The 12,159-nt window shown below is 41.5% G+C and overlaps 1 protein-coding gene across 1 annotated transcript; it reads left to right on the top strand.

Annotated features, from left to right (window-relative positions):
• The first annotated feature begins 44 nt into the window (after nt 1-44).
• LOC132592728 (laminin subunit beta-4-like) lies at nt 45-5,415 on the top strand. The gene is made up of 5 exons (XM_060279402.1): nt 45-186; nt 1,025-1,163; nt 2,151-2,327; nt 4,052-4,205; nt 5,212-5,415. The coding sequence occupies exons 1-5, from the start codon at nt 65-67 to the stop codon at nt 5,349-5,351; spliced, it is 732 nt and encodes a 243-aa protein (XP_060135385.1). The 5' UTR covers nt 45-64; the 3' UTR covers nt 5,352-5,415.
• Nucleotides 5,416-12,159: the final 6,744 nt, after the last annotated feature.

Raw genomic sequence — 12,159 nt, 5'->3', positions numbered from 1 at the left:
CATAGAGAAAGTTGCAAACTATGTCCTGGGCCTCCAGTTACCAGGATCTCCCCAAGAGCTAATCATGGTGCTCGACAAACTCAAGAGCCTCATGGCACACTGCGAGGTCTCCCCGACAGAGGTGAATGGGTTAAGGAAGCAAATGAAAGAGGCACAGGGATTACTGGTGAAAGCACAAGAAGCTGAGTAAGTACAAGATTGTCTTAGTTTGCAGTCCTGCCATTGGGTGGGAGAGATTGGATGTGGCTGAGCAACTGCTTCACAAAGCCATGCTGACTGCTTCCAGGCGGAATTGGAGACGAAGGAGTAGCTTTTTCTCACTTGTCCCTTTTCCCATTCCACCTCCCCATTGACTGCAGTGGGAGGGAAATTAGCTATGACAGCTCCAGGGCTGACATACTTTCAGTTCTGATTCACGGGAATATCCGAGGAACACGAGTATTTTGGATCCTGTAAATCCAAGGGAGCCCCATCCTGCGCCCTCAACAGGCCCATGGAACTCCCTGCTTCAGGCCCTACCACCAGTGGTACATGTATCCCAGTGAGTTTTCCACTGGTATAGCGGGTGGTCCTTCATGGACATAAATGCTGTGCTTATGACCCAGTCAGTAGAACAGCATTCATGCCACCCCCAACAATCTCTCAGGTAGCCTTTGGCTAACTTTTGGACCACTGTGTTGTGTCTGTGATTTGGAAACTATCCCCAAATCATAGAAAATTGTATATCTGTTTGCCTTTGCTTTACATTCTGAAGTGCATTTTCAGCCCCACAATGGGTAGACCGATGTGAACTAAGTCGTCTAAACATTCTATAAATATATTCTTATACTAATGTTCTTGCCTCTCTCTTTCATCCTCTATTTTTATTGTAAGCTCCTTGGGACAAAAACCTATTGTTTGTTAGAGGGGTGTGTGTGTGTGTGTGTGTGTGTGTGTGTGTGTGTTGCATGTCTATATCTAACCATCTATCTATATCTCGGTGCCTTTCTTATACTTCAGAAGATCTGGGTTTTTTATTGCTTAGGAAAGTAGCAAAAGGTCTCCCAACCCCTGATGACTTGATAAGCAGCTTGAAAGACATTGAAAATATTCAACGGCAAACCAGAGATGACTTTACAAAGTTAAATGGAACAATAGAAGAAACTAAAACAAAAATTGCAAAGGTATCCTCTTTACAGTTAACTTTCATCAGAGACTTTTCAAAAGAGAATGTGCAAACAAGAGAATTTCACTAACATTTATTTTCTTAGGCTTCCAGTTCTTCATTCAGTTGGCTTCAACCCAATATCAAAGCAGTCTGAGGGCTTTTCTTTTTAATGTTATTGATGTATTGCATCAATGTATTCCTATCAGCTTCTGCAAATAACAAAATTGCTCTTGTTCTTTTTGCCACGTGTTTTCACATATTTCTGTCTTAAAGTGGGGAGGGCAGAATGAAGCTGCCAAGTATTTTCCCCTTTCAAAAGACTCCCTTTATCACAGTTATTTCTCTGAACTTTGAACTTCAGCATAGTAGTGGGGTGGACCAGACGCCAACTCCCACACGGCTCCTGTTGATTAAGCCCTACCATTCCCATTTTGGAACCTATTCCTGTCTAAACTTTGTGGGTCATATCAGTCAGGTGGGTGGGGAAAGCCTGGTGGAGTGAGTTGCTTAGATAGCAATGTTCCTTCCCTTGATCTGCCCAGGCCCCAGCCAAACTGGTGCTGACAGAGGAAAACAATTTTTTATACCAGGACAGTTTTATATGTGCTCCTCCATAAGTCTGTTCTATCCCATTTCTACATAAATCTGTGATTTTTGCATTTTTAAAATCCTTCACCAGCAGGTACCAGGATGGGTTATAACAATTTTTAAATGCATTTTTTAAAAAGCATGCCAGCTTTTAGGATACATCCCCCATGCCCTGTTCATTTATTTATTATCTTGCTAACTTGATTTGCTATTTAAACAATGTATCCTATCCACACTAGAGTATAGCTATGGAATCCTTGCTTAGTCTGTTTTGTGCATCCGAATGAGCAGACCCATTGAAATCACTGGGCCTAAGTAACTTAAGCCCATTGATTTCAGTTGGTCTCCTCCAAAATTGTCTTGTTGGGTAATGAGTTACAAGTATCCCATTGATTACATAATGATTCTTCTGCAGGCTGCGAACCAAATGAACAAGACGGTTGATGAATTAGTGGACTTTTCAGAAAAGCAGTCAGAGCTGGAAGATGAAATCGCTTCCTTGAAGACAAAATTGCAGATGAGCAGGGGCCACGTCACCAATGCTAAATCAGAGGCAGAAAAAGCACAGAATCAAGCTGTAGCAACTAATAAGGTAATACTGTAAGCTCACAATTCATGCAGGGGTTATGTTCTGAGAATCCCGCCTAAAGAAGACCCAAAATTGTGTTCTTTACCCTGGCAACTGTGTAAAAAAACAGACAAATGCTACAGTCAAAGGCACTGAATTACTGTACATGCAGATCACCAGCAAACCTAGGGTGAAGGGAATTTTAAAAGTCAATGACCTCAACCTGTTGCAAATTTCTGATATCACGAGTTCAACACAAGCATAGTCTCAGTATGGGATTGACTAGAATCTTCCATATCATGACATGTCAAATGGAGGAGCTCATTTTGCGGCTAAAAATGGGGGTGGGGACTGACATATCAATTGGCCTTAAGCCTTATATATTGTCCTGTCTCTAACACCATTTTGGTTTGTTGCAAATAAAATATTTTAATCAGTTCATGAAGTAGGCAGATATACCATTGGCTCAAGCATCTCTTGTATAATCCCTAGTGGAAAGAAATAAGCGCAAAAGCCGGGATACCATGTTTGAGTACAACCAATCACATGCTAATCACAACCTGTTATCATGGCAGAGGACAGGAAAGGAAGAGTGTCTACTAGGGTGATGACTTTTTTACAACCTCATTCCCCTGTATCATAATTTGATGAGCTTTCGTTAAAGATTAGATAAAATCTTACTTTCAAAGAGATTTGCTAAAAAAAACTCATGCAAAAAATGATTTTAAAAAAATTATCATTTTTTAAAACCATTTTTGAAGTCACTGTAAGCAGATATAAAATTGAACCCAAGCTTTAGAGTCACATATATACAACATTATATAGGGTCATCAAACACACAAGGAAGCTTTTTTTAGCTGCAGTAACAGTATAGACACCACTAGAGGACGATGTTTTGCTACCTCTCCTGTAGGTTCTTTTCCCAGCATGTCCGGCAGGGTCTGCTGGCTGAGTTTTGAGGTCCCAAAACGGGGCTTTTACCTTGCACAGGTGTGACATTTGTATACCCTATGTTGCTAAGAACACTCCCCATTGTGGAATGTGGTGTTGTGTTCAAATTTGATACGGAATATATATAGAATTGTTAATACAATTTTATGAAATGGTAAAACGGCATACAAAAAAAAAACGGTTTGTGCGTAACCTTTTCTAATATTTCAATGGAATATACCTCATTTTAGTCATTAATAGGCAAAAGTTCATCCATTTGTGCTACAGAAAATAATTTTTGAAGAAAAAAATGAAAAAGTCATCACCCGTCTACACCTGCCACGGGCCTTGCAAACAAGCCAGGACCCCCGCAAGAATAAAATGTTAGCTGTGTATCATTAATCCACTTTTATTTAATTCAGATTCTGATTGACCTGAGATCTTTACTCTCTGTGTTGGAATTCATAAGAATAAAAGTCAGAAGGGTGTTCTGTGGTGTTTTTTTTTAATGTATGTATAATAACAGCATTAATGAAGTCTGAAGGTGAAAGTCAAATAGGATAATAGGACTCTCCCTCTTTCTTAACATGTGGGATTACTTATTGGGATTTATTTATTTTTTACTGCCAGAAATAGTATGTTTATTTTTCTTCCATAGTGGTATTTTTTTCTTCAATGACAATGTTTATTTTTTGGCCATAAAAATTGTTACTTGATTAAACCTTTAAAAAGCAAGCAAACAAAACCAGACAACTAAATTTATTAGCAGAGGTATAAAGAACAACAACACCTTTCATTGGGAAATATTGTTGTTACAGGAATTTGCTAATCTTAAAAAAGAATATGCCAGTTTACAAGAAAAGCTCAAAGCCAAAGGCCTTCCATTGGAAACCTTAGAGAAACTGAATCGGTTGAAAAATGAGGCTGAGAAACTGGCTAAAGAGACTGAAAAGAAAATGAAAAGAATAGCAGGTACTGTATATATATTGCATTTACATACGCACTCAATGATTCTTGCATGTTCCTCAGTGAATTATCGGGGGTCCCTCAATGAGAATATCAGCAATGGTGGAAAAACATCCCAGAAATATAGGTTGTCTGCGACCACTGGTCTTTTCCTACAATACACAGCCACAGAGAATGTTCTGGGTCAGGGGTAGAGAGACTCCACGCTTGTGCAATATATTGGGATGCACCAATACGAGCCAAGTACAAAATAGTGGCTCAGTGGAGAAAGCCAATTACAGTGGTACCTTGGTTTAAGAACAGCTTAGTTTTATGAACAACTTGGATTAAGAACGCTGAAAACCCAGAAGTAGGTGTTTTGGTTTGTGAACTTTGCCTTGGAAGCAGAACATGTTTCGCTTCCTGTTGAGTGTGTTCCATTCGTAAATTGAGTCCCCTGCTGCTTTGGGAAAGCACGCCTTGGTTTAAGAACCCTTTGGTTTAAGAACAGACTTCCAGAACGGATTAAGTTCGTAAACCAAGGTACCACTGTACTTACTGCACCCCTTGGGCCATACACTGGATCACCTGCACATATCAGGACAAATGTACAGCTGAGGCCTATGGCTCCCCTAGGGCATCTGGGTGGCCACTGTGAGAACACAATGCTGGACTAGAGGGGCCATTGGCCTGATCCAGCATGCTCTTCTTATGTCATCAGATCAGAGTTTCTGCTCACTGCAGGAGGGATGCAGGTGTGGATGACAGGACTGGGAAATGAAAAGGAACTATAGCTGCATTATTCCGCCTCCCTCCTTGCACCAGGAGATTTAAAGGCCCATATCCGGTGTCTGGGTTGCAAGATAGCAGCCCTAATGCAGAGGTTCCCTGGCTGGCAAGCCAATATGAAAAAGAGGTCCCTCAAAGAAGAAATTTTGGAAACTTACAGTTTTTTTGGGGGGCAGTGATTTACAAGGATTTTACTTACTTAATTGTATGTAACCACATGATGTTTTCTTTTTTTTAATTTCAGATTTAGAAAATAAGATACAGGAGCTGAACCAGATTAAACAAAACAAGGCTGATCAGCTGAGACAACTGGAAGTTCAAGTCACAGCTATCAAAGATGAGATTCTGCAGCAGTCAAATAAATATGCTATTTGCAAAAGTTAAAAGAGTCTAATAATCTAACAATATAACTGTAAATGAGCAAAGAGCTTTCCACAACCACTTTGTAATGATGAACAGTTTATAAATTGTATAATTATAACATCTAAGGTGATGTGTGGTTTTCTGTGCTAGTCCTTGACCTTTATGGGGGTCAGTACTTTGCAGGGATGAGGTACACCACAGTATATATGGTGCTTTGCTTGCTACACCAGACACCTCCAAACTTGGCCCTCCAGATGTTTTGGGACTACAACTCCCATCATCCCTAGCTAGCAGGACCAGTGGTCAAGGATGATAGGAATTGTGGTCCCAAAACATCTGGAGGGCCGAGTTTGGAGATACCTGTGCCACACCATTATTTAGAAATTTAAGGATAGTTTTCTTCTCACACACTAGGTGGCAGCAGGAAACTATTTAAAATTTTCATCTAGGAATGACTTAAAAGCATATTATTATTTCCTTTTTAAAAAAGTAAATTACCACACAAGAGAAGCCTGCTGGATCAGGCCACTGGCCCATCTAGTACAGCATCTGTTATCACAGTGGCCAACCAGATGCCTGTGGGGTGCCTGCAAGCTGGACATAAGCTCAACAGCATATTAGCAATTTAGGACAATTCACTGTTTTAGCACAAATTAATGGCATAGTAGGCGAGAAGTGAAGCCGAGCGCTACTTTTAAAGGTATTTTAACTGTTTAAGCCCCACAGCAAGCTTGGCAAATCATCCAGATGTTGATGAACTACATAGCCCATCATTCCTGGCTGTTGGCCATGGTGGAAACGGCGGCAGATGGGAGTTGGGTCCAGTTGTGCAATCAGTACCAAGATCAGCAGAATAGCAGAAGCGGAGCAATAGTCATCAAATGGAAACAATAGCAGCATTTTATGAATTGTCAGCTGAACTTAGCTATATGCAAGGAATTGGCTAATTTGGCCCATCCCAAATTGCAGGCTCAATATTTGCTGATTTCCTTCAATCTATCTTTGTTCTGGTGTGCTTTGATTATGCTAATCTGGTATGTCATACATAAATCGGGCAATGTCATGCATACGAGTGGTAGCCTATATGACGCCCTAGCGGCTGTGAACTATAAAACTCATTATTCTTGAGCATTGGCCCTGCTACCTGGGGTTGAGGGGAGTTGTAGTCCACAATATCTGTTGGGTACCTGGTGTAGGCGGATTACACGTGCAATCCAAATTATACTTCTCTTCAAATGGCCAGAGTGGGTTATGAGGGTGCCATGCCTAAACTCCACAACATGTGGTTTTTTTAATCACATTGAGTAACATGTAAAACAGTCCATCAGCTCTCAATGCTCATACTGAGACAATTATCCTTTCTTTGTTTCCAAATGCTTCATTGCTTGGAATACAGTCAGCCATACTTCAGAGGCTACCACTATCTGAAATTCACCCACAACTGAAAACAGATGTATTTCCAGCTCAAGGGATGAGAAAACTCATCTGCACCACATACTAATGCTGACAGCTAGGGCTTCTGTTTAGCTGCACCTAATAGTGACAAATGTTCCTCTAATAAATCTGCAATTTAATCTAGTACAATGTCTTAAAACATCAACGGCATTCATATGCACTTTGGAAAGAGTATACAGTATGTTTTAATACTGTATGGCAGAGGACTCAAAACACCACCACCGATTGAGTTTCTATTTGAGAGTAAGAAGATATGGTTATGGACTCTCCTTCCCTGGAGGTTCTTAAGCAGAGGTTGGATAGCCACCTGTCATGGATGCTTTAGCTGAGATTCCTTCATTGCAGGGGGTTAGACTAGATGACCCTTGGGTCCCTTCCATCTCTACGATTCTACAGTTTATGTGGCTAAAACATTTGTGGAGTGGGATATTGTTTGTTTGCGTGACAAAATCTCAGTCCATGTTATATCCCTATCTAGTTAGATTAGTTGATTAATCCCATAGGAATTAGATTCATCTTGTCATTGAGACATTAATTTTCCTATGTACAATAGGAAGCCAATTTTGTTTTTAATAACTGCACCTGGACCCAACCCAAAACCAATCTACAGGTAATGGTCGGGCTAGAAACACAGGAAACCATGCTATTCCATGTCAGGTTTTTTGTATGTATAACCTAATACAGTATTGTCTAGTCTGATTTGCAGTGGTCACCAGGGCCTTAGGCAGAGGCTTTTCACATCAGCTGCTCCTACCTGATTCCTAGAGGTGCCAGGGACTGAAACCCAGAGCTCATACAACTCAAGCATGGGTTGCCAGCCAGCAAAATGATGCTTCTGTAAGGTAACTGTCTTGTCCTTTGCTGATATGTAGAAATTCACTACAAATTCACTCTTCTCGATGAGGCCTGGGAATCTGCAACGAACTGCAGCCACACTACGCCACCATGACAGTTCTCCATGAGTAGCCTCTTGTGGTGGCCTTTGCATTTGGAAATGGCATCTTCTAGTTGCTTCTGAAATTATATGTATCCTTTAAAAAAACCCAGTAACAAAACTGATTAAAACCAACCCCAAAGCTAAGCTTTTTTTCTCCTTTTCAAATCAAAATAATTTATGTCACTGAGAGGTTGGAATTTCCTGTGGGATGGGAAATCTGTGTCCTGTTCTGGTTCTTGTTCTGACTTGGCTGATAATTTGAAATCATTACCATAGCTTTAGACTTGTTTTTAAAAAATGCCCCATTGACAGTAATGCTTCCCAGCCAACAGACTTTGTTCATAGATTATCAAATCACCAGATGTAGAATTCAGGAGGTTACAACAGTTTCTTTCCTCCAACTACAAGCTATAACACTGGGAATGTTGTCTGAAACATTCCTAAATAGCTAGTAAGCCAAGAGTTTGATCCAGAAAAGATAAAACCCTCACAGCACAGCATGGTGGTTTTATGAGCTGAGATAGTATTATTTGTCTCATCTAAAGTCAGAGAAGGGAATTTATAGCAGGCAGGGGCATACATTAAATTAAATGTAAAAGTATTCTAATTATATGTCCCCCAGGGCAATGGACAGACAATATGCATTTGTTGTGAAGGCAGTGGAACAAAAGAATTGATTACATCTAATAAAGCATTCTCAGCACAGGAATGCAAAATATGTGTGGTTTCAACTTTACTGCACTTTCCCCTATTTAAAAATATTAGTCTACAAGGATCCCTTACAAATTACACATTTGGACAGTAATACAAGACCAGCCATGCTTTGCAGTTCTACCTACATGCAACACATTTACTGACATACCTACCGTCTTTCCCCTTTTTTAAGACACCGTCTTATAACTTTTTTTCCTCAAAAAAACACAGGGTGGCTTACTTTCGGTGGGATGTCTTAATTTTTTTATTACCGGTACAGTTTTTACAGCTCAGGGCGCTGGTTCAGGGCGCTGCTCGGTTCTCTTGAGTGCTCGGCGCTGCAGCAGCCACTGGTTCCGGGTGGCGGGGCAGCAGGCATCCTAGGCCGGGCCAGGCAGAGGCCGCTGGCTCAGGCGCTCCGCCTGCCGCTGCAGGGCGCTCCAAGCTCCTTGGCCAGGCCAGGCAAGGAAGAAGCAATGAGCCCAGCGGTGGCGACAAGCACACAAGCGGCAGGGCGGCGATGGACGAGAAGGCGGAGCGCGGGGATGCAGCCAGCAAGGCGGGAGCGTGATCAGCTGTTAAGCGGAGCTCTTGGAGCGCCACTTCAGAGCTGATCGCGCTCCTGCAGTGCCAGCTGTATGGAGTGACTCTGTGAGTGGAGGTGCCTGTGGGGGTTGGTTTCCGCGGAGCGGAAGTATGGCTTATTTTGGGGGTATGTCTTATATTTCTCAAATGCTTAAAAACCCTGCCATGGCTTACTTTCTGACTACGTATTAAAAAAGGGGAAACAGGTATTCAGAACTGAGTCTTACTGAATTCAATGGGACTTACTCCCAGCTAAATGGGGCTAAGATTGCAGCCTTTATCTACACTTGCACTTTGACGTGCTTTCGAACTGCTAGGTGGGCAGGAGCTGGGACCGAGCAACGGGAGCTCACCCCATTGCCGACCTTTTGATCGGCAAGCCCTAGGCTCAGTGGTTTAGAAGACCACAGCGTCACCCACGTCCCTTCATATCCCAGCCAATGAAACAAGAGAAAATAGTGTGTTACTTTCTGGAAATAAACGAGAGGAAGACAGAGATGGAATGCATTGTAAGTATAGTAATTTTTATTGGGAAATGGAACTCTTAAATAGGGCCACTGCAATCTGGAGTGCCTTCTATTTATTCAAGTGCAATGTACCTTTTCAATAGTAGCAGGAGTGATAATGAGTGCTCCTTCTCCCTTGCCATACTCCTACCATGTTCTGTGGCTAACACAAGTTGTGGACCTGCAAAGAGGCAATTCTCACAAGAGCGAAAACAGATTGGTCTCAAAATGTTGGCATGTCTTGGCTCAGTTTCTCACCCTGTAAGTTCAGACTTTACCTTGAGGCACATAGGCCATTTTCACCAGTGATACTACTCCCCTCACAATCAGTTCCCTTCAGTTTCCCTGCAGTTTTCCTCTACAGGTCAAGTGCTCTCTTTCTTGAGATCACCTTGTTAAAGAGAGAGCAAACAAGAGCCTGGTTATCTGCCTCTCCTCTCCTCAGAAGCAAGCAAAGCTGTGTCCTGGTTGGATCCAAAGCTATTTCTTCTTTCAGTGTGTGCAGGTGGGATATTTTGCCACTGCCTTTAAATTAGGGCTTTCCGAATTATCCTTCAGAAGCCTAAAATATTGTGAAGGCACACTTTGAACAGGTTGTCTGGATAAGCCAAGGTGTGTGTGTGGGTATGTGTGACTGACTGCAAGCTTTGTTCTATAAAACATTCTCATGCCCTTTCAGGTGACCTAATGCTTTTGAGACCCCCCGGACTGTATTTTAAACACCTGGTGTTAGCTATCTTTGAGTTCTTTCACATGCAATAACTCTCAGAATTCACAACCTATATATATTATTTTTTCAATTATAAATCTTTCCCCTCCTTCTTAATTTCCAGAAAGCCTCAATAGTCACAGCAGGAGGGGAATGCTTTCATCTTGCATAACGCTTTACTTACCAACATTTATTTACCAGCGGACCACTTTTCCCTCGGTAATACCCTAACCTCGCTGCCTAATGATTAAACCCATATGCCTCTTTCTGGAGCCTGGGGAGCTTAATAATTAGGTCGGGAGAGTGGGAGGAAAAGTCGAGGAGTGGTTTGCTAGACCCCACTCCTATCCCTCACCCTGCCCCTGCAATGCCGTTCCCAGATTGATTGATGAGGCAGCAAGAAACTTATAAACATTGCGATAATAAATTCACTCTCCCAATCACATCTCCTCCTGCCCCCACGCAAAGTGCAGGGGAAAGAAGAAAACATGTGCAATACTCTGGAAGGATTTCCAGCAGTGCTGTTCATGGCAGCTTGTGTTTACATTCAGATCTCTAAAACATTAATGTTTTAAACAACCTCAACATCTAAATCTCTTTGCTACCTGTGACAAACCAGCTGCCATATTTGTCCCGGGCAGCATTATTCGGAGTATATTTCAGACTTTCCTTTGTCACTGGTGTTTACGTATAAATAATTGAGATGCTGCTCAGCGTCAGAGCATATGCTTTGCACCAAAAGGTTCCAAGTTCAATTCCTGAAATCTCCAGGCAGGGCAGAGAGAGAATTTTGTCTTACACCTTGGATAGCCACTGCCAGTTGGCATTGATCAAGGAGAAGTAACCTGCCGTTGTTATGGCATTTGATCTCCCATCAGCCCCAGCAAGTATGGAAAATAGGGATGGTAGGGGTTGTGGTTCCACAAAATCTGGGAAGCCGGAGCTTCTCCATCACTGGTGTATGCCATACTGACTGGACTAGAGGGTCTTTTAACTGCATATAAGGCTGTTTTCTATGTTTTGTCCAGCAATCTTGACAGCAGTTGCCTAATTTTGTAAACCGAACTAGTGGTAACAATGTGTAGTTTTGTGAAAATTGACTCTGTCTTTGTGTGTTAACATTTATGCCGTATCTTAAAAACAAAACAAAAAAATTGTTTTTGTACAGCCTACTTAATCAGATCATCTGACCAACTGCACTGCCGTCCACAGAAGCTAGTTCTTGTTCTAGTTTTTAATGTGCCACAAGACTTTTACTTTTTTTGCAGACTCTGGAAGCTGCATACGCAGAGTTGCTGTACGTACTAAGCTAGCTGCAACTTTATTGGCTTGACATGTTGCTCCATGCATCATAGCAACTCTTATCTGTGGACTAACATGCAAACTATGCAAGAAAGATATTGGTGGTTGTGACAGACTCCAGTTGGTAGGCCTCATACAACTATGTCTCAGTTGGGGTTTTAAAGATAAAGAGTCTTATTATTAGGGACACAACTAAGCTGGAAACCACCTGACTTTATATGTACAAGGAGCCTTCACACATGTGACTGCAATCTGAAGTAGTATTGTCCAGACACATGTTTTCCACCCTAGCTGCTCTTTGTGCAAATAAAGCCTCAGTTAGGTTAGATGTGAGGCAAAATGAGGCTGTTAGAAAGGTTTCTACCCTAATTTATACTTATAATTCATAATTTTATCAAATTTATTTTTTATAGTCTGGATATATAGACATTGACTTGTTGTACAGTATTTGCATAATCAAATAAAAGTGTTTTTTTCCTAGCAGGAGTTCACATATTTTGACTGAGTGACAAGTCATCAGATGCAAATAGTGAGTGGTGTATAGGAATTCCAGTACATTTTTTTAAATAAAAAAAATCCTCTGTGTTAAATCATACTTGCATGATAATTCATGCAAAACAAATCAATGTTGCAACCCTATGC

This window comes from Zootoca vivipara, chromosome 10 (assembly GCF_963506605.1).
Source record: "Zootoca vivipara chromosome 10, rZooViv1.1, whole genome shotgun sequence".
NCBI classification, from domain to species: domain Eukaryota; kingdom Metazoa; phylum Chordata; class Lepidosauria; order Squamata; family Lacertidae; genus Zootoca; species Zootoca vivipara.
Note: the sequence above shows the minus strand (reverse complement) of the source record. Positions and strands in the feature narration are given on the sequence as shown.